The following is a 23,326-nucleotide window of genomic DNA, read 5'->3' as shown; positions in this document are numbered from 1 at the left end:
AGGCATGCACCACCACATCTGGCTGAAACACTGACTTTTGATATGTCTTTGACAAGTGGAAAACCACATGTAACATTTCAATTTTTCCCCAGAATCTCCCCACAAATTCGAAATGTTCGACCTAATACAGAAGTACCTCTAGATGAAGATGAAGATGTTCAAGCAGAAAGAATGAGAGCATCAAGTGCCCTGACCACTTCAAACTTAGATGAGGTAGTAAAGCAAGAAATAAAGCATATGTTACTGGAAATACCCAAAAGTATCCAACTTAGAGTTCCATATCTTGGTTTTCATTTTGGATGTTTGGAGTTTGGTGTGTTTTTAATCCTTAAATATGCAGACATTTCTTTGGAAGATAAAAGAACACAAAACATAATGATTTTATTCTTCTTTTGAGAAAATGAGTTTTGACAATTAGTGCTTGCATTTTAAAACTGAACTAATCTTCTTGAGTTGAATAATTAATATGAGATTTGTTATAAAATACTAAGTAGAGATTAAGATTTTAAGGGTTAGTCTTTCATTCTGTGAGTTGGAGGTCGTGATGTGTCCATGAGCTTGGCCACTCTGTTCTGGCAAGGTCATGAGCTGTGTTCCATGAAATTCATATTTTCTCAGTCTATTTAGAAATAGGACACTATTCATGCTAATGAATGCATATTACATTTGTAATAAACATTATGGATTACTCTTTCAAAATATGGTCTTGTCTATGACATAAGTCATGAAAGGTCCTAGCAGGGAGATCATAGAAACACACCATGCTGTTATCTTTTCTAGAATCCAGTCATAATTGCCAGCTGTCTACACAAAGAGTATGCAGGCCAGAGGAAAAGTTGCTTTTCAAAGAGGAAGAAGAAAATAGCAGCAAGAAATATCTCTTTCTGTGTGAAAAAAGGTTTGAAGTAACCACATTTTGAATTGACTGTTGTATTTGGAAATAGCCACTAAACATCTATTCTGTCAGCATTCTTTAATTTGCAAAGGCCTTCATTCACTCATTTATTGGACAGGCTCTTTAAGTGTACCAGGGGTCATTTTAGGTTCTGGAAATGGAATTATGAAGAATGTAGGCAAATTTTCTCCCCCGGCAAGTTTTACATCCTAGAAGAGGATTCATAAATAAATATAACTTACAAAGAAAAGTATCAGGTATCAAGTAAGTTAATGTGGAAAACTGAAATATTTGAAATGACTTGAATGATATGGAGCAGTGTTTGCATAGGGTCAGGGAAGACATTTTGGGGCAGGGACATTAAAGTCAGATCTGGTGATAAGAAGGTGTGAGCCATGCAAACATTAAGAGATAAGTGCACCCAGGTAGAGGAAACTGCAAGAGCAGGGACTCATCAACACAGGAGGAGAATTTGAGTCTCAGAGAGGCCAGTGGGTGCATCTGAGAATAGAAGAGATGAAATCAAACAATGGGTGGGGTGGGTGGGATAAACTTTTTAAAACAGTTAAAAATTCATATTTCATTCCAAGTTAGGGACTGTAATTGGAGGACTTTTAGCAGGCCCGTTTCATGGTTTAATTCATATTTTGAAAATACACATGCTGACTACTATTTGTTCCTGAATTTATATCAGCATGGAAGAAAGGACACAGTAGTTTAGACATGGGTGATTGGATTTGGGATGAAGTGTCCCTGACTTCCCAGATGCAGGAATCACTTATATCTGTACTACTATAGAAAACAATTTGGGTACATTATTAATGGAAATAGGAAGTCTCAGTGAATGAAGATAAATGTATTGACATCAACTTCATAAACTTTTTGCTAATATTTTATATAATCACAAGAATTAATGTTTTGGCAACATGGATTACATATATACATGGATTACAAATTATAAAATGATACTGTCAGCTGCACAGATGTGATTACATTGAAGAAACAGGTTTATGTAAACTGTGAATTCACTTCCATTATTAATAATCTGATTCTTTTTTGCAGGTGAAGTTTTGGGATTGCTAGGACCCAATGGTGCTGGTAAAAGTTCTTCTATTAGGATGATAGCTGGGATCACAAAGCCAACAGCAGGACAGGTACTGAGAAGCAAAGAAATGCCTTCCAATCCCAGCACAGAAATTTCATGATCAATATAGGTTATATCATTGTAAGTCTGTAGTTTCTTGTATTTTAGATATTTTTATTTTCTCTCTTTTATTACTTTTACCAGGCATTTAAAGGTTTATAAAAGAAGTTGGGATGTCCCCAGAAACCAAGTACCTTTTCTCAATATCTTGGAAACCACTGAAGCTTATTATGTCTCCCAGCCCCCTACATGTCAGAATGTAATTTTATATTAATAGAGTACATGCTTTCGTAATAAATATGAAGCAATTTCTAGGGTATTCCTTGGATGATCTGACAGTTTAGGCATTTTTTAGCTATGTGTTAGTTTTTTGATTACTTGTACCACTGGAGAAAAGGCTAGATGTTTTTAAAACTGTTTTACCTTTGTAGGTGGAACTGAGAGTTGGAGAATACAAGTCATTTCTGGGTCAGCAGGGAGATGGCATGGTCAAGTTCCTGGGGTACTGTCCTCAGGAGAATGTGCTGTGGCCCACCCTGACAATGAAGGAACACCTGGAGGTGTATGCCACCATGAAAGGGCTGCAGAAAGAGGACGCTGCCATTGTCGTTTCACGGTACAGAGAGGTCCTGCGATTCCTTTTTGCCAAGAGGCAGGGAAGCTGTATCATTGATGATGAACTCACTAATAAAGAGTGGAGAGTGGGAAGGCATTTAAACCTTTTCAGAGCATTGGTGATAGAACAGGGATGAAGGACAAATGTGGTTTCCTGCATCCCTGAAAGAGGGAATTTTAAAAAATGATTATATAAATTATTGCCAAGGAATAAGTTAATGAAATCATGAATAACCATTCATTTTAGTTTTTCTAATAAAAAACTGGAAACTGAATAAACATCCATTTTCAGTTTCTCATTCAGATTTCTAGAATTCTAGTTTTTCTTTAAAACTCTTTTTTTTTAGTTGAAAACTATTGTGTTCCAAAGTAAATAGTTTTTTTTTTCTTTACCATGACTTAAAGTGTTGGGCATGACTTAGCATTTTGAGAATAGTATGGCCATATGTTCCTTCAGTTCTGTTAGAATTGTAGACTTGCATTTTCCAGAAATTCCTGATTGTCCTTATATATTTATCCTGTTTTCTATCAGACTAGTGAATGCTTTCAACCTGTATGAGCAGCTAAATGTTCCAGTGCAGAAATTAGCATCAGGGACCACAAGAAAGGTACATGTGATATTTGATGTTCTTCTGAGGGCTTGCATGGCATGAAGCCAAACAGGGGTGTTTCTCTACATTGCAGCTATGTTTTGTGCTAAGCATCCTGGGAAATTCGCCTATCTTGCTTCTGCATGAACCCTCTACAGGCATAGATCCAACAGGGCAGCAACAGATTTGGTGAGCATTATCGTAGGCCTCAGAACCATAAGTATAAATGTTGTGTGAAGTAGTGCCTATAAACTGATCTTGGAAATCAATACTCAAATCTACTGGTGTCTGATTCAGTGGAGACTGTGTCTTAATCTGCTGCTATGGTTTGGATCTTGAATATCCCCCAAAGGGCCCTGAAGGCTTGGTCCCCAGCCTGTGATGCTATTGAGTGGTGTGACTTAGTGGAAGAAAGTTTGGTCATTAGGGGCATGCCCTTGGATGGGATACTGGGATGCTGGCCTCTCCTGTCTCTCTTCTTCCTTCCCGGCCACCATGAGGTTGTCATCTTTGCTCCATCTCATGCTCCCTGCCATGGTTCCCCACAGTGCCACAGGCTCCAAAGCAATAGAGCCAACTGAATATGGACTGAAACTTCTGAAACTGTGAGCCAAAATAAACTTTTCATCCTTTTAAAGTTATTCTCCTACCTATTTTATCACAAGAATGGAAAGATCATGTGTTAGTTATTCATCATCTGTCATTATAATAAATACCTGAGAGAATTAACTTATGAAGAGAAGAGATTTATTTAGCTCATCTCTTTGGAGGCTGAGTGCATGATCGTTTTGCCCCATTGCTTTGTGCCTGTGGCAAGGCAGCACGTCATGGTGGAAACGTATGACAGAGCAAAACTGCTCACCTCACAAGCCAGGGCAAAAAAAGCAAGAAAGCAAGAAGGGAGGTGAGGTTCCACAATCTCCTTAGGAAGACAAGCCCCAAAGGACACAAAGACTCCCACTAGGTGCCCCACCTCTTAAAGGTCCCACTTCCTCCCAATGGCACCACCCTAGGTTCAAGCCTAACCTATGGGCTTTTGGGGACATTCAAAATTCAAACCATAGCAAAGATAATTCATATTATTGAGCAAACATGTATTTTGCAAATCTGCATCATATTTTTCTAGTATTTAGGCTTAGAAAAGATCCTAAATATTTTGTTGGAGTCTTAGAGTTTGGGGCATTTTAATTTGGAATATATTAATTTTTGAGATGTTTACAATTATCTCCTTCTACTCTATTTTCCTAGAGACTGTTAATTTACTGACATCACTTCCTTTCTGTAGCCCCTTTTAAAGTACTTTTTAGTTGTTGAAGGACTTTTACTTACTTATTTATATGTGGGGCTGAGAATCAAACCTAGTGCCTCACACATGTGAGGCAAGCACTGTACAACTGAGCTGCAACTACAGCCCCTCATTTCTTCCCCTTTTAATTTATAAAATTGTTTATTCAACTTTTCAGTCTTTTCCTCTTACTTTATTTTCTATGAGTTACTCTTTGGATTAATAAAATCTCCAGTATAGTTTCATATTTATTACAATCCAATATTTTTCCAACTTTAAAAAACTCCTTTGTTATGGAAATTTTATGCAAATGTACAAAGAATAATTTACAAATCTGCTGTATCCATCACTGAGTTTCAATAGTTATCAATATCAGGCCAACTTTTCACATACACATTCATCTACTTCCTTTCCCTATCTTCCAGTTATTTTGAATGAAATATGAGGCAGCCTACCCTTTTATTTATAAATATTTCAGTTAGTATCTTCAAAAGATAAAGAGAATTTTTTAAAAAAACCTTTACAACAATAAGATAAGCATATCTAAAAATATTAAAAACTTTCCCTTAAGTTATCAAAACATATTATTCAGTTTTCCCTGGTATTTTTATTTTTTTTTGGTTATTCAAAACATTACAAAGATTGCAGAATCACATCGGTTACACATCCACATTTTTACATAATGCCATAATAGTAACTGTTGTATTCTGCTACCTTTTCTATCCTCTACTATCCCCCCTCCCCTCCCCTCCCATCTTCTCTCTCTACCCCATCTACTGTAATTCATTTCTCTCCTTATTTTTTCCCATTCCCCTCACAACCTCTTATATGTAATTTTGTATAACAATGAGGGTCTCCTTCCATTTCCATGCAATTTCCCTTTTCTCTCCCTTTCCCTCCCACCTCATGACTCTGTTTAATGTTAATCTTTTCCTCCTGCTCTTCCTCCCTGCTCTTAGTTGCTCTCATTATATCAAAGAAGACATTTGGCATTTGTTTTTTAGGGATTGGCTAGCTTCACTTAGCATAATCTGCTCTAATGCCATCCATTTCCTTGCAAATTCCATGATTTTGTCATTTCTTAGTGCTGCGTAGTACTCTGTTATGTATAAATGCCACATTTTTTTTATCCATTCATCTATTGAGGGGAATCGGGGTTGGTTCCATAGTCTAGCTATGTGAATTGTGCTGCTATGAACATTGATGTGGCAGTATCCCTGTAGTACGCTCTTTTAAGGTCTTCAGGGAATAGTCTGAGAAGGGCAATAGCTGGGTCAAATGGTGGTTCCATTCCCAACTTTCCCAGGAATCTCCATACTGCTTTCCATATTGGCCACACCAATTTGCAGTCCCATCAGCAATGTACAAGAATACCCTTTTCCCCACATCCTTGCCAGCACTTGTTGTTTGACTTCATAATGGCTGCCAATCTTACTGGAGTGAGATGGTATCTTAAGGTGGTTTTGATTTTCATTTCTCTGACTGCTAGAGATGGTGAGAATTTTTTCATGTACTTGTTGATTGATTGTATGTCCTCCTCTGAGAAGTGTCTGTTCAAGTCTTTGCCCCATTTGTTGATTGGGTTATTTGTTTTCTTATTGTTTAATTTTTTGAGTTCTTTGTATATTCTGGATATTAGGGCTCTATCTGAAGTGGGAGGCGTAAAAATTTGTTCCCATGATGTAGGCTCCCTGTTTACCTCTCTTATTGTTTCTCTTGCTGAGAAAAAACTTTTTAGTTTAAGTAAGTCCCATTTGTTGATTCTTGTTATTAACTCTTGTGCTTTGGGTGTCCTATTAAGGAATTTGGAGCCCGACCCCACAATATGTAGATCGGAGCCAACCTTTTCTTCTATCAGACGCATAGTCTCTGATTTGATATCAAGGTCCTTGATCCATTTTGAGTTGACTTTTGTGAATGGCGAGAGGAGGGGATTCAGTTTCATTTTGTTGCATATGGATTTCCAGTTTTCCCAGCACCATTTGTTGAAGATGCTATCCTTCCTCCATTGCATGCTTTTAGCCCCTTTATCGAATATAAGATAGTTGTAATTTTGTGGATTGGTTTCTGTGTCCTCTATTCTATACCATTGGTCCACCTGCCTGTTTTGGTACCAGTACCACTCTGTTTTTGTTACTATTGCTTTGTAGTATAGTTTGAAATCTGGTATCGCTACACCTCCTGATTCACACTTCCTGCTTAGAATTGCTTTTGCTATTCTGGGTCTTTTATTTTTCCATGTGAATTTCATGATTGCTTTATCTATTTCTACAAGAAATGCCGTTGGGATTTTGATTGGCATTGCATTGAACCTATAGAGAACTTTTGGTAATATCGCCATTCTGATGATGTTAGTTCTGCCTATCCATGAACAGGGTATATTTTTCCATCTTCTAAGATCTTCTTCTATTTCACTCTTTAGGGTTCTGTAGTTTTCATTGTATAAATCTTTCACCTCTTTTGTTAGGTTGATTCCCAAGTATTTTTTTTTTTTTTGAGGATATTGTGAATGGGGTGGTTTTCCTCATTTCCAGTTCAGAAGATTTGTCGCTGATATACAGGAATGCCTCAGATTTATGCGTGTTGATTTTATATCCTACCAGTTTGCTGAATTCATTTATTAGCTCTAGTAGTTTCTTTGTAGACCCTTTTGTGTCTTCTAGGTATAGGATCATATCATCTGCAAATAGTGATAATTTAAGTTCTTCTTTTCCTATCTTAATGCCTTTAATTTCTTTTGTCTGTCTAATTGCTCTGGCCAGTATTTCAAGAACTATATTGAATAGAAGCGGTGAGAGAGGGCATCCCTGTCTTGTTCCAGATTTTAGAGGGAATGCCTTCAGTATTTTTTCCATTTAGATTGATGCTAGTCTGAGGCTTTGCATATATAGCTTTTACAATTTTGAGGTAAGTTCCTGTTATCCCTAGTTTTTCTAACGTTTTGAACATAAAGGGATACTGTACTTTGTCAAATGCTTTTTCTGCATCTATCGAGATGATCATAAGGTTCTTATCTTTAAGTCTATTGATGTGGTGAATAACGTTTATTGATTTCCGTATATTGAACCAGCCTTGCATCCCAGGGATGAATCCTACTTGATCATGGTGCACGATCTTTTTGATATGTTTTTGTATACGATTTGCCAGAATTTTATTGAGGATTTTTGCATCTAAATTCATTAGGGATATTGGTCTGTAGTTTTCTTTCTTTGAGGTGTCCTTATCTGGTTTGGGAATCAGGGTGATATTGGCCTCATAGAATGAATTTGGAAGTTCTCCCTCTTTTTCTATCTCCTGAAATAGATTATGGAGTATTGGTATTAGTTCTTCTTTAAAGTTCTTGTAAAACTCTGCTGTATATCCATCTGGTCCTGGGCTTTTCTTGGTTGGTAGTCTTTTGATGGCTTCTTCTATTTCCTCACTTGATATTGGTCTGTTTAGGTTGTTTATATCTTCCGACTCAATCTGGGTAGTTCATATGTCTCAAGGAATTTATTGATGCCATCACTATCTTCTATTTTTTTAGGGTATAGGGTTTCAAAATAATTTCTAATTATCTTCTGTATTTCTGAATTGTCTATTGTGATGTTGCCTTTTTCATCCCGTAAGCTAGTAATTTGGGTTCTCTCTCTTCTTCTCTTTGTTAGCATGGCTAGTGGTCTATCAATCTTATTTATTTTTTCAAAGAACCAACTTTTAGTTTTGTCAATTTTTTCGATTGTTTCTTTTGTTTCGATTTCATTGATTTCAGCTCTAATTTTAATTATTACTTGCCTTCTACTGTATTTGCTGCTGATTTGTTCTTCTTTTTCTAAGGCTTTGAGGTGTAGTATGAGGTCATTTATTTGTTGGCTTTTCCTTCTTTTAAGGAATGAACTCCATGAAATGAATTTTCCTCTTAGTACTGCTTTCATAGTGTCCCAAAGATTTTGATATGTTGTGTCTGAGTTTTCGTTTACCTCTAAGAATTTTTAAATTTCCTCTTTGATGTCTTCTGTAACCCTTTGTTCATTCAGTAGCATATTGTTTAATCTCCATGTGATGTAGGATTTTTCCTTTCTCATTTTATTATTGATTTCCAATTTCATTCCATTATGATCATATAAAATGCATGGTAGTATCTCAACTCCTTTGTAATTGCTAAGATTTGCCCTGTGACATAATATATGGTCTATTTTTGAGAAGGATCCATGTGCTGCTGAGAAGAAAGTGTATCCGCTTGAATTTGGGTGGTATATTCTGTATATATCAATTAAGTCTAAATTATTAATTGTATTTTTGAGCTCTGTGGTTTCTTTATTCAACTTTTGTTTGGAAGATCTGTCCAGTGGAGAGAGAGGTGTGTTAAATTCTCCCATGATTATTGTGTTGTGGTCTATTAGACTCTTGAACTTGAGAAGAGTTTGTTTGATGAACGTACCTGCACCACTGTTTGGGGCATATATATTAATGATGATCAAGTCTTGTTGGTGTATGGTTCCCTTGAGCAGTACATAGTGTCCTTGTTTATTCTTTTTGATTAACTTTGGCTTGAAGTCTATTTTATTTGATACAAGTATGGACACCCCTGCTTGCTTCCGGGGTCCGTATGAGTGATATGATTTTTCCCAACCTTTCACCTTCAGTCTGTGTATGTCTTTTCCTATCAGATGAGTCTCCTGTAGGCAGCATATTGTTGGATTTTTTTAATCCATTCTACTCGCTTATGTGTTTTGATTGGTGCATTTAAGCCATTAACATTTAGGGTTACTATTGAGATATGGTTTGTATTTACAGCCATATTTGGTTATGTATGTTACTTAACATGATTTGGTTTTCCTCTATGCTTAGTTTTTCCTTTACTGTACTACCTCTCGCTGTTGGTTTTCATTGTTATTTTCCATTTCCACTTCCTGTAGTGTTTTGCCAAGGATGTTTTGAAGGGCTGGTTTTCTAGCTGCAAATTCTTTTAACTTTTGTTTATCATGGAAGATTTTTATTTCATCTTCAATCTTGAAGCTTAATTTCGCTGAATACATGATTCTTGGTTGAAACCCTTTTTCTTTAAGCGTTTGAAATATGTTGTTCCAGGATCTTCTAGCTTTTAGAGTCTGTGTTGAAAGATCAGCAGTTATCCTGATTGGTTTACCCCTAAATGTAATCTGCTTCCACTCTCTTGTGGCTTTTAAGATTCTCTCCTTATTCTGTACATTGGGCATCTTCATTATTATGTGTCTTGGTGTGGATCTCTTATGATTTTGTACATTCGGTGTCCTGTAAGCTTCTAGTATTTGGATTTCCTTTTCATTCTTTAAGTCTGGGAAGTTTTCTAGTATTATTTCATTGAATAGATTGCTCATTCCCTTAGTTTGGACCTCTGTACCCTCTTGTATCCCAATAACTCTTAGGTTTGGTTTCTTGATGTTATTCCATAATTCTTGGATGTTCTGCTCATGATTTCTTAATATTCTCGCTGAGCTGTCTGTTTTTTTCAAGTTGAAAAACTTTGTCTTTGTTGTCTGAAGTTCTATCTTCTAAGTGTTCTACTCTGCTGGTAATACTCTCATTTGAGTTTTTAATTTGGTTTATTGTTTCCTGCATTTCCAGGATTTCTGTTTGTTTGTTTTTTATATCCTCTATCTCCCTATAGAGTTGATCTTTTGCTTCTTGGATTTGTTTATGTAATTCATTGTCAAAGTGATTTTTCATTGTCTGAATTTGCTGTATAATGTCTTCCTTGAGACTCCAGATCATCTGAAGCATGTATATCCTGAACTCTTTGTCTGACATTCCATCAGCTGCAGATATTACCTCATCTAAAGTTGAATAGACCTGTATTGTTTGTGGTCCTTTCTTTCCTTGTCTTTTCATACTGCTCATGATTCTTTCTAGCTTTGTGAAACTGTTGTGCTAATGTTTTTCCCCTTATATATTTGTATTGTTCTTGTATAGCTCCAAAATCCCTCTTTTGCGGAGAAAGACAATGTTAACAGTTCCCAATATCAACAGTACATTATCTAAGCACAAGTTTTCATTATTAATACATTTATAGTTGGATTCTAAGACTATAGATATTGGTTTTAATTATTACTTAAGAATATATTCATTAGTTTCCTAAAAGGGGTACCATATCTGGTGGCATATAGAAAACTTAATTTCAGACAAAGGATGTTATATTTAGAGGGAAAGGAGTGAGAGTATGAGGTTAAACTAACTTAGCACCTTTGGAGAACTCTAACCACTAGACTGGTAATTTATGGAAGAATGTATAGACTCAACCTCCTATCTGTATTTAGATAGTTACCCTATGTATAAAGAGCAAAAGTTAGGAGATTGAAAGTGGGATTGAGAGAATACGAATGAAAAAAAGAAAAAAGAAAAAAAATAACAAGGAAGAAAAGAGAAATAAGAGAAGGAAAAGGAAAGTAAGATAGAAATCAAGAAAAAAAATGTGGGGAAGGTGGGGTATATGCAATTCCTCTATATTATATTACTTTGGTAATTCGGTTGTTCATGCACAGTTCTTGGTTTCACATACACTGAAGTTGTGGAAGAGAGAGAAGAAAAGAGAGAAAGAAAGAGAGGAAAGAAAAAAGTCTCTCAGAACACTGTTTTCCTTACTTCCAGTAGGTGGCGTTGCCTATTCCTAGCTTGAGCCTCTGTATTCAGGGTGGTGGGTATAGCCAGTGTGAAAGGAAATGAGCTTCCACCTGTATCTTCCCTACTGTAGTCTCTGAGGTAGAAACCAGGTGTCTGTACAGTTGTTGTTTTGCGTTGATAGCTACAATCCCCAAAAGCTTGTGGGAAATATTTTGAGTTATGGCAGCTAAGGGTGGGGGAGTTGGAAACCAGGTACCTGGATCAGCCGCAGAACCATGCTGGTAGCCACACCCCCTTTGATGGGTTTTAAGGGTTGATGGGCTTCCTCTGGACTAGCACTTGGGGCAGGGCCGGACTTCCTCCTCCCATCTGGCTGGGCGCCTGGCGTCTTCCTCCTCCTGTCTGGCTGGGCGCCTGGCGTCTTCCTCCTCCGGTCTGGCTGGGTGCCTCCCTGGTATTTTTTAAATTAGAATCTGCATAAGATTTAAAAATTATCTATAAAAATTCTCTGCCATTTTGTTCTCTGTCAGTCAGTGTTGTTTTGTATTTTTGTTTTAAATGCTGTTACTGTCTTGGCTCACTTCAGGCAGGCAATCCAGGCAGCTGTTAAGAGCACTGAGAAGAGTGTCCTCTTGACCACCCACTACCTGGCTGAGGCTGAGGCTCTGTGTGACCGTGTGGCCATCATGGTGTCCGGAAGGCTGAGGTGGGTGTCACTCCAGAGCCTGCACTTGACACCTAACACAGAATCCCTGTGGAAAGGGCAGAACTGCAATGAGCAGCTGGAGCCTTTCCTTTCCCTTTCCACTACCTTGGAAATTGAAGAATTGCATCCAAATGTTAGTGGTAGTGTTTTTTCCAACATGTTCTCCTTCTTACCCATAGATGCATTGGTTCCATCCAACACCTGAAAAGAAAATTTGGCAAAGATTACATTCTAGAACTCAAAGTGAAGGAGCCTTCTCAAGTACCTTTGGTCCACACCGAGATTCTGAATCTTTTCCCCCAGGCTGCACAGCAGGAAAGGTGAAAAGGGTTCTGACTTTGGAGAAAGGTGTGGGCTTTACCCTCAGGTTTCTTTTTTGCTCTGGGAGAACTTCATTGTGATTTCACTTCAAATCATAGTTAGGGACCTCAGGAAAGGATTTGTTGACTCTTCCTTATTAGAAAAGGCTTGGGAGTTGTCCTGTACCCCTTCACAATATAAAAGAAACTGCAATCAAGATAAAGAATCTCCCTTTGATGGAATTTTCATGCTTTCATATGAAGAAAAGTAAGGAGTGTGTGTGCGTGTGTGTGTGTGTGTGTGTGTGTGTGTGTGTGCGCGCGCGCGAATGAGATTGGGGGAGAACAAGAAGATTGAGTGGGAGCTGATTTTAAGACAAGTACATCAAAGATACAGGATATAAAAATTGCTATTTTTATTTTAGCAAAGTGGAAATGTAATTGACTATCTAAGGTATGGTATGCTTCAGGACATGTAACTCAGTCCTATTCTTAGAATTTTGGTGTCATAGATTAGATAAGAGGTTTTCATATACATAGGAAGACCATGGATGGTAAGATGGAAGGAGCAGGGACTGGTCTATAGGGAGCCTGTCCTGTGGCTGTGGTCAACCTTTGGACCATGTGGGAGCACCAACCTCTATTTGGGAAAGAGCTGAGAAGAGGGCATGAGATTGTGCAACCAGAAGTAGTACATGGAAACAGGATGTCCCAAATCAATTCTGACTGTTCCTTTGAGGCCAGTGAAGTCTTCAGGTCTTTTATGTCCCTTTCTCGCAGCTTCAATCTCTCTTTACAACTTAGCTTTCTGGTGACAAGCCTGAACTTTCATTTGAGATTGTTATCGATATAATTGAAACTCATCAAAGGGAAAAGTTTAGAATATTTCTTTGCAACGAGGTAACAGTTTGGGTAAACTCGGCATAATATGCAACTATGCCAGATCATTACTAGAAGAATCTACAAAAGCAAGGTACCAAAAATGGTTAAGTTTTTCCATTGATGAATGATAAATGATCATTTTATTTTAAAAAGAAAATTCTTGTTTTAAAAAAGGAAATTAGTGATAATAGCAGTATTTATTTTGATGCTTGTCTTTCCCCTCAATGGAGATTCTGAGCTGAAGATGACATTTTCCTGTTCCCAGGTTTTCTTCCTTGTTGACCTTTAAGCTGCCCATAGCAGATGTTTACCCTCTATCTCAGGCCTTTTACAAATTAGAAACAGGTAAGAATGACCATATTTAAACAAAAGTCTTGAAGGATCAATTCCTACTTGGATAGTAATTTAGTTGGAGATGATTGGTTGTATGATATATTTTTTAAACAGACCCAGCAGGGCATGATTTTTAAGAATGGTAATTGTAGATGATGATAGGTGTGTTAATCACTTTTCATAGCTGTGACCAAAATACCTGACAATAACAATTTAGTAGAAGAAATGTTCAATTCTGAGGTCACCGTTTCAGAGGTTCAGTTCATGATGGGCCAATTCCATTGCTCTGGGCCTACAGTGAGGCAGAACATCATGGTGGAAGGGCTTGATGGAGGAGGGCTGTCAGCTTGTGTCAGCCCAGAAGCAAATACAAAAAGCAAGGAGCCAGGGATAGATATAGTCTCCAATGGCACACCCCTAGTGACCTACTTCCTCTGGCCACACCCTACCTGACTACAATTACCACCCAGCAATCCATTAAAGTGAATAATCCATCAAATGAATTAATCCACTGATTAGTTTATATCTCTTATAATCATTTCATCTCTAAATACTTCTGCATTACCACATGAGTTTTTCAGGGGATCCCTCCCAATCAAATCATACCAATAATTAATCCAGCTGTCTGGAAGGAGGTTAATCTCCAGTGCAGGAAGGGAAACTGCGTGAAAACACACAGCCATGCTTGACCATTCTTACTGGGCCTCCACAACATTACCCTCATAAAGCCCTTTGGTGTGGCTTGCTTTTCCTACTTATACACAGTCCTTCACACCACCTGTCCTAATGAGTGCTTCACCCCTCTTCTCCTTCCATATCCACCTCCTTCTCACTTTCCTCCCTCAGTTGATGTCCTTGTTTTATATTTCACTAATAAAAGGAAAGCAATAGAGAAACCTTCCATTTGTCCATCAACCTCCTCATATCCGTGCTGGTGTTCTCAGCCTTCCTGTGGCTTTGAATGATAGCTCAGGCCATTCCCTGACTGAGCATAATTTCTCTTGCTACTTGCTATCATTTTTCTGCTTTCAAGTGGGTCATTCTCATCAGCAGACCAGTGTGGTGTAATTTCTCAGCACAGCATAGTGGTGAAGAGTTCAGAATCCAGAGCCAGTCTTATTGGTTCCCATGCCACTGCTGTTGCTTACTACCCAAGAGACATTAGGTTAAAATTTCTCTATAACTGCCTGTCTAGATGGCTCATCTCGACAATGAGGAATAATATCAGTGCCCTCTTTGTCAGGTTGTTCAGAGTATTCGAGAAGTTAATTTCAAGTACCTAGAACTGTGCCTGGTTCATTGTGCTTGAGATAATAAGTAATCTCTGCTGTACTCCTTTCACTCTAGACAATGGACTTCCTGGCTCTTCCTAAATACTGCCAGACATAGTGTTCCTGCCTCAGGTCTTAGTATTATGGAATTCTTACTAAATATCCAAGCTGCTTCTCCACTGTTTCTGGTTTCCGCTCAACGATCACCTTATTTCTGTGACCTTCCTGAACATCCTATTAAAAAAAGTGCCCAGCACACCCTATTTTATTTATCTGTTTTCTTTTTCTCTAGAGCCACTATAATAATTCACTGTTATATACTTAAGGGTTCATGGATTAATGCCCATATTATTCCCACTAATATGCAAATACAAGGCAGAGGGTTTTGCCTGTTTCTTTATTGTTCTGTTTCTGGCATCTGAGAGCGCCTTTCATGTAGGAGATTCTTAGGCTGTACTTGATAAACCATGAACATGTGAATATGAGAATCCAGTGACAAATGTCATTCAGAGTTTGTGGTGGAGAAGACTGGCAGAGACCTGGTGTGGCAGAACCTACTAAGAGGAGTAATTAGATGGGTGTGAAACAAGAACAAAATATTCCTCATGTAGTAAGGATATGTCAGTGATGTAGTTCCTAAAGGAACATGTGTAGTTCCCCAAACACATATGCTAATATCATAACACATATTATCAGACAATATATGAAAAAACCCTAATATCAAGGTGAATTTAGTATGCATTTATATTAACTCTTTATGATGTTTATTATTTCATCCTTCTGCAAAAAATATTTATATTAATAACTTGCAGATTTAGTTCATATGTCTTGGAAAAAATCCTGGTAATAAATTGAGCATCTATACCTAGTCCTTTTTTTCCCCCAGTGAAACATAACTTCAACCTGGAGGAATATAGCTTCTCTCAGTGCACACTGGAAAAGGTGAGTCTACCATTTGACTTTCTATCATCTCTGTAAATTTTACTTGCAAGCAACATGAATTTTTTTCTCTTTATTTGGAAGACAGCCTACAACCTGACTATTCCTTCTCCTTCTTTTCTTCTCTTAGGTATTCCTGGAATTTTTTAAGAAGCCAGAGCCTGAAAATGTTGATAAAGAAGTTGATACAACCATGAGATGGAAACTCCTTTCTTATTCAGATGAACCCTAAGTCCTCAAACCCAATGTGCTGATATGCTATTAACATTTATTTTATGTAATAATTAGCAGTGTGTATGATTTAAAAGATCATTTGATATCAGGATCAGGTATATGTTGTATGTGTAGTCAATAAATGAATAAATTTAAAAGTTATTCCTTTTAAAAGTAATAGAAAGACTGTTAAGGACTAAAAGGACTAAAAGACCCTTGAATTAAAAAATGAACAAACATGCACATTGGAAAAGAAGCTCTAGTATACCTTTTGAAAACAAGAGGAGTTATAATAATATTTGTTCAGAATTTTAAAATTTTGAATATAATCTTATGTTCTTAAGATTACCCTCACTTCCTCATCAATAGTTTTAAATGTATTTGCTATTCTTGTAAGGTCATTTCTCCCTTTTTTTTGCATATGTGCATATAGTATATCTATATACACACATCTTCTGTATGTCAGCTTCACATATTTTTATCCTTAAAGATAACTATATCCTTCTGTATATCACAAGAAAACTTTTTGAAATGTTGAAAAATTTTTTCTGCTTTATTTTTCTAGTGACATATCACATAATTTAATGATATGTTTATGCTCAATAAGGAAAATTTATATAATGGAAAATAATATAGAAATTAAATATAATTGAATAAAAAATTGCCACAATTTCTCCATACAAAAATCCAACTATTTCCTTCCTTCCTTAGTGCATTTTTACACAGTTTTAACCATATAGCATACATAATTTCCTAAAAAGTTATACACACTTACTTACATACCATTGCAATCATTTTAATTTACTTTCAAATTTATGGTAAGGTTGCAGGTTTTTATGTTTTCATTCAATTTTATGTTATTTGTATCCATTGTTCATTTATATTGATTATCCAATCTTTTCCATATCCATGTCATACGATTTTTATATAATTAAATATTTTACCTGTATATTTTATACATGTAGGGTTAAAACCACTAATTTGAAAACTTGAGACTCTACATGTTCCCAAATCCAAGACTTTTGAGCACCAATATGGTGATACTAGTGGGAAATTCCTACTGGCCTCAAATAACAGGTCATAGTCACAATTCTTAGGCATACTAAAAGTATTGTACAAAATTGCTTCCAGGATATGTGCATGAGATTTATATAAAACATAAGTGAATTTTGTGCTTAGACTTGAGTCTCATCTCCAATATACTTTATATATTTGCAAATATTTTTAAAATCTGACACAAAAAAACCCCTGAAATCTCAAACCCTCTGGTTCTCAGCATTTCTAATAAGGGATAATCAACCTGTACCATCATTATCTCTGAGGAGTTATATTTCCAAATCTATGATAAATGATGTATAGTTTGCTGTTTCTTCAGGAGCTGTTGGTACCTTATACATTCATATCAGTTGGGTTTAGCTGATCTAGGAAGAAGCCAAAAGAGATGGTAGTGTGGAAGAAGAGAAAGGTCTGAGTATTTCTTCCATTCTCTCCCAACTTTGGTGCTGATCTCTAGAACTAGAACCTTCTAGGCTTATAGCTTTATCTCTCCTCTGGTAACACCCTGACACTCTTGACATCCCATGACTTTTGACTTCAGGAATGTATGTGCACAGCCTCCAGCAGTTAATTAAATTCACCACTTAAACTGTCATCCCTAACAATTTATGATTCTAGTGGCTTCTGCTCAGGTAAGCTGATCTTGGGTGTGGTCCTTTGCATTCACTTGTCTACATGATTTCAGGGTTATTATTGGCTCTGAAGCTGTAGTCTCTTTAGGTCCAAGAAACATCAATTTCCTGTTTTCTTAGATTTTTCTTATAAGGAAAGAAATGATGACTTCCAAGCTGTTTATATATCAGAGCTAAAGAAACTGGATTTTAAATCTTACGGCTTTTTAATTAAATTTAAATTTAGATCACCACCTGGGGCTAGTGTCTACTATATTAAATTAGTTATTTGAAGTTAACTAGAATCTCTGTCCTCATTTTAAACTATGTTTTGTAGGGTACTCAGCTCAAATCATGCCTCTCCCTGCTGTAATTGTTTTGTTTTGTTTGGTACCAGGGATTGAACTCAGGGGCACTCAATCACTGAGCCACATCCCTGGCATTATTTTGTATTTTATTTAAAGTCTGAGTTCCTTAGCTCCTCTGTTACTGAGGCTAGCTTTAAACTTGTGATCCTCCTGTCTCAGCCTCCCAAGCTGCTGGGATTACAAGTGTGTGTCACTGTACCCGGCTGTAATTGCTTTTTTATATCATAGATCTTCACTATCTTCAACACCCACCCTGAGAAAAATTAGTCATTGTCATCATTATTTTACGCAGTAAGTATTTATTTAGTCTACAAATATATTGATTAGTCTCTAGCATTCAACTATTTCTTTCTGGGTTTCATTTCTTTTTTCTTGAAGGGTTTCTTATTAGTAGATCTTTCAGAGATATTCATTTAAAAAAGCTGTCTCATATTTTTTATGGAAAAATATGTATCTTTTATCCCTATATAATGAATGATGCCTAATTATTTATAATAATAAATATATTTAATATAATCTAGCTGGCATATTCATCAGCCTTTTCAATACCACTCCAAAACTTACTGGGCTTAAAATAGCAATCTTCTTTTAACTTTGTTTTCTTTCATTTTTCTTTCTTCTCTCTCTCTCTCTCTCTCTCTCTCTCTCTCTCTCTCTCTCTCTCTCTCTGTTTCTTTCTTTCTTTCTTTCTTTCTTTCTTTCTTTCTTTCTTTCTTTCTGTGGTACTAAGGATTGAACCCAGGGGTGCTTGTTCACTGAGCTACATCCTATCCCTTTCTATTTTTTATTTTTTTTGAGACAGGGTTTCCCTAAGTTTCCCAGGTTGGCCTTGAACTTGTGGTCCTCTTGCCTTAGCCACCTGAGTAGCTGGGAATACAGGTGTGGACCATCACACTCAGTTAACTTTGTTTTCTTGATTTGTTTCTGGCATCTGCACTATTTATTTTTTTATTTGAATTCAATGTTTATTTTTGTTATATCTTAACATTTTATTCATATCTTTATGAAGAAAGCATTCATATCAGCATAATCTGAGAATTCATAGAAATTATTCTAAAATCACACTATATATTATTTAGGTATAATAAATTTAAGGTAGCTGGCACTATATCTTCTTCAGTTGTAAATTTTACTCCAAGTATACTAGGAAACTTGCAAAAGGTACTCATCAAGTAGGTTCACAAGATTTATGATTTGTGTATTGTAAACAATCTTTTATTTTTATTTTTTAATGAAGTGAGGTGGTTTTTAAAAATTTGTTCTAATTATACATGACAGTGGAATGCATTTTGACACATCATATATAAATGGAGTGTAACTTCTCGTTCTTTTGGCTGTACATGATGTAGAGTTGCAAAGGTTATGTAATCATATATGCACATAGGGTAATAATGTCTGACTCATTCTGCTATCATTCCTACACCTAGGCCCCCTCCCCTTCCTTAACTCCCTTCTGTCTAGTTCAAAATACCTCTATTTTTCCCCACCACCTTATTGTGAATTAGCATCCTCACATCAAAGAAAATTCGACCTCTGGTTCTTTGGGATTGGCTTATTTTGCTTAGCATGATATTCTCCAATTCCATCTATTTACCAGCAAATGCCATAATTTCATTCTTCTTTATTGCTGAGTAATATTCCATTGTGTATATATTCCACAGTTTCTTTATCCATTTACCTGTTGAAGGTGCCAGCACCGAGGTTGGTTTCATGGTTTAGCAATATGGAATCTCTATACTGCTTTCCATAGTGGTTGCACCAATTTGGAGTCCCACCAGCAATGTATGAATGTACCTTTTTCCCCACATCCTCGTCAACATTTATTGTTGCTTGTATTCTTGATGATTGCCATTCTGACTGCAGTGAGATGGAATCTCAGTATAAATAATCTTTTTAGATGATTGAATACATTTTAGTTTGCAGTTCCCATTGAAAGTTTAAAAAATGACCGAGTGACTGAGCTTCTTATGTTAACAGTCAAAAAATGATTTGTATGAAGAAAAAGAAAAGTCACAAAATTTAACACACATTAATTCAATCAAACATCTGAAAGACAAATATGTGTTAGAAAGGATTAAAGGCCAAAACTATTGTGGATCGAGGCCTGGATTTCCTGGTCTAGTAGAGGGAAGGATCTGAGATTTCCCAGGGTTTCCATTTAGGCTTTCTGCTCAGGGAATGGAATCACTTTACACATGAACTCTAGCCAAAGAGGAGAAGAAATTCATTGGCAGCAAAATTGAGTAAGGCAAGAGTAAAAGATTATCATACATAGACCTAATGACCTTTGTAAAATCAAACTTTGCAGATATTAATAAAAATATTAAATCATATTTGTGCACTGAGCAAATTACCATTGGTAAAAATAATGAAATAAATAGCAAACCTATTATGAAATTTAACAATGGATGTGTCAGTTTAGCTGTTTTGCATTACCATTGGTGTTGATGTTGGTGAGTTGAATTTAAGTAACTCAGCTTGTTTGATAACTATGTTTTCTTTCCTTACTCATTTTAAGTATTTTTGATGAAGTTTTTATGTCTCATTATTTATCAGTTTCATATCCCTTAATAATTTATTGATCCAAGCTGGTTTCAAGTAATGACTGAAAATTTTTGAAATGTAGTTTTGAGCTATTAACTTAGGAAAAAATTTTACAAATATTCTTTTTTTTTTTTATTGGTCGTTCATAACATTACATAGTTCTTAATACATCATATTACACGGTTGATTCACGTGGATTATGAACTCCCGCTTTTACCCCGTATACAAATTGCTGTATCACATCAGTTTCCCTTCCATTGATTGACATATTGCCTTTCTAGTGTCTGATGTATTCTGCTGTCTGTCCTATTCTCTACTATCCCCCCTCCCCTCCCCTCCCCTCCCCTCCCCTTTTCTCTCTCTACCCCTTCTACTGTAAATCATTTCTTCCATTTGTATTATCTTGTCTTGCCCCTCCTTTCCTCTTATATGACATTTTGTATAACCCTGAGGATCGCCTTCCATTTCCATGCAATTTCCCTTCTCACTCCCTTTCCCTCCCACCTCTCATCAAGAGCTACAAATATTCTTAAATTTCAGTAGCACTACCTACACAGCAGGACTTTGAGCAGGACCCACAGTTCCTCACATGACTAAGGTAATCTTCCATTCTCGTTGATGCCTATTTCTAGAATCCTGAGGCTCTGCTCAAACTGCTCAGCACACCTGTTGGTCTGCCCTTAACATTTGCTCCCTTCTTCACAGAAAAATGTCTTGACTCTCAAGTTTGAGACTTTTGCTTTATATCATCGTATTTAAACATTCTCTGAGCTCTCACTGGCACTTCCTTTATTTCTTATGACTGAGAACAAAATAGCCTTCTCCTTTTCAATGTTGTGCTTTCATCTTGCTTCTGACCCACTCCCTTCTTATCCATGCCCCTTTGAAAAAAGAAGCTCTCCATCTGTAACTTGATTTCTCCTTTGTTTTCAGCATTTTCCCTTTCACTTCCCTTTCTAAATTTCATTTAAAAAGAAAAACAAAAAACCTTTCCTTGAACAAAGCAATTCATTTTGGCTATCATCCAAACTTTCTTTCTCTCATAATCAAGATTCTGGAGGGGGGCCAGGGTTGTGGCTCAGAGGTAGAGCGCATGCTTACCATGCGTGAGGCACCAGGTTTGATCCTCAGCACCATATAAAAATAAAGCTATTGTGTCTACCTATAACTAATAAATAAATAAATATTTAAAAAAAATTCTGGAGGAAAAAAATGATACTATTTTTTTGCTTCTTTATTTCATATCCAGTGTTGTAGCTCAGGACCTATGTTTTGAGCAACTTTCATGTCCCAGCTCTGGGAGGATTACAGCAGTGAGTATTCTTCATTATTCAGATGTCTGAGTGTGGAGTGGGAGAGGAAAAAATATCATTAGTTTAAAACAAAGTGAGGTGCATTCTGCAAAAGCACAGCCATGGAATGCTGGGAGCAGTATGTGATCCATGTGGAATGAGACAGGCAGGGAGATTTCAGAGCTAAAATTCAAAGGACATGTAGGAGCTAGGCAGAGGGATGTGTCACCAGGGAAAGGCCAGTGGAGGGTAGGGGTTGATTCTAGGAGAGCAAAGAGATGTAAGTAAGACCATGGTACATTCACTGAAAACAATCATGTTGGATCTGGAGAAGGGGACAGGGCCAGGAGGGTGGAGAGAGGAGCAAGGACCAGGGGATAAAAAGCTCTTTGTATTTTCAAGGTAAGCAAGGCACTGTCGAGGCAGCAATGAAAGTAATTTAATAAAAATTTTATGTCAGGGTGACTCTATGTGGTATGAGAAAGTATTGCTTTTACATTTAATTTTTTTATTTATACTTTTTAAAATTGATTTTATTTTTTAAATACATGAGAGTGGGATGCATTACAATTCTTATTACACATATAGAGCACAATTTTTCATGTCTCTGTTTGTATATAAAGTATGTTTACAACAATTCATGTCTTTATACATGTATTTTGAATAATGATGTCCATCATATCCCACCATCACTAAAAATGGAGATTTGGCATATTTCAAATATCCAGTAAACTTCCAAGAACAACAGAAAGTAGGAGGGAGTGATATTTGACAAAAGTATTAACTGAAAATTTCCTTTAAAAGATTCAAGTTCTTTGATTGCAAGTAACCACAATGTACCATGCAGGACACACACCCATACCCACACACACTCCAAAAAAGAAGAAACACACACACACACACACACACACACACACACACACGTAAGCACACTGTTGTGAAATTTCATACACTTGTGGTTAATGTTCTAGTGAGAAAAAGAAAAATCCTCAAATTAATGAATGCCAAAGTTATATAAGCATTCTTATCAGCAGGAGTAGATGTGAGACAAGGCAAACACATGTTATTTTTAAAGTGAATAATACATGATATTTTTAGTCAGGATCAAAAATTAAAGACACTGGAACAATTGAAATACATATATATAGGTGGAGAATATGGAGAGATGTATTCTAGTCAAAAAACATGTTGGTGTAAAGCTGGGTGTGATGGTGAGAACCTGTAGTCCCTGTTACTTGGGAGGCTGAAACAAGAGGATCACTTTAACCCAAAAGTTCAGGGCCAGCCTGAGCAGCATAGTGAAACCCCATCTCAAGTATATGAGTGTGTGTGTGTGTGTGTAGGTGTGTGTGTAGAAAATAAGTTTATTATAGTCTAAAAATTTACATGGTAAAAAATTATTTTAAAATATGCTTGCTATCACAAGAAATCTAAAATGTATGTTGTCAAGGTGGCATATTTTTAACAATCACTTTATTAAAATTTAAAAATACTTACAATGTCCAGCTAGCATTTATTGCATAAGCTCTCACTGCTAGGTACGGTACCTTTTTATCTCTCTTCCACCATCCCTCAAATCGTAAGTTTTTAAAATTCTAAAAAGAATGCTGTTTGGATACCATTGTAGTCTTGCTGGATACCACTGTATGATCTGGGTCTCTCAGATGAGCAAACTCAGGGTCCCAGGGTAGCCCCTTGCCCAGC

At 36.6% G+C, this 23,326-nt stretch overlaps 1 protein-coding gene across 1 annotated transcript in view; it reads left to right on the top strand.

The window, feature by feature from the left end:
• The window catches only part of LOC113191574 (ATP-binding cassette sub-family A member 6-like), a 62,098-nt gene extending 45,904 nt beyond the window's left edge, over positions 1-16,194 (top strand). The window contains 11 exon segments of the mRNA XM_077800525.1: positions 93-213; positions 781-898; positions 1,958-2,049; positions 2,471-2,655; positions 3,187-3,262; positions 3,339-3,433; positions 11,695-11,814; positions 11,994-12,134; positions 13,261-13,340; positions 15,486-15,541; positions 15,669-16,194. Coding sequence (XP_077656651.1) covers positions 93-213; positions 781-898; positions 1,958-2,049; positions 2,471-2,655; positions 3,187-3,262; positions 3,339-3,433; positions 11,695-11,814; positions 11,994-12,134; positions 13,261-13,340; positions 15,486-15,541; positions 15,669-15,770 — 1,186 coding nt within the window. The 3' untranslated portion in view covers positions 15,771-16,194.
• Positions 16,195-23,326: the final 7,132 nt, after the last annotated feature.

This window comes from Urocitellus parryii, chromosome 7 (genome assembly GCF_045843805.1).
Source record: "Urocitellus parryii isolate mUroPar1 chromosome 7, mUroPar1.hap1, whole genome shotgun sequence".
Taxonomy (NCBI): domain Eukaryota; kingdom Metazoa; phylum Chordata; class Mammalia; order Rodentia; family Sciuridae; genus Urocitellus; species Urocitellus parryii.
The sequence above is the reverse complement of the archived record's forward strand: the minus strand, read 5'-3'. Positions and strand labels throughout refer to the sequence as shown.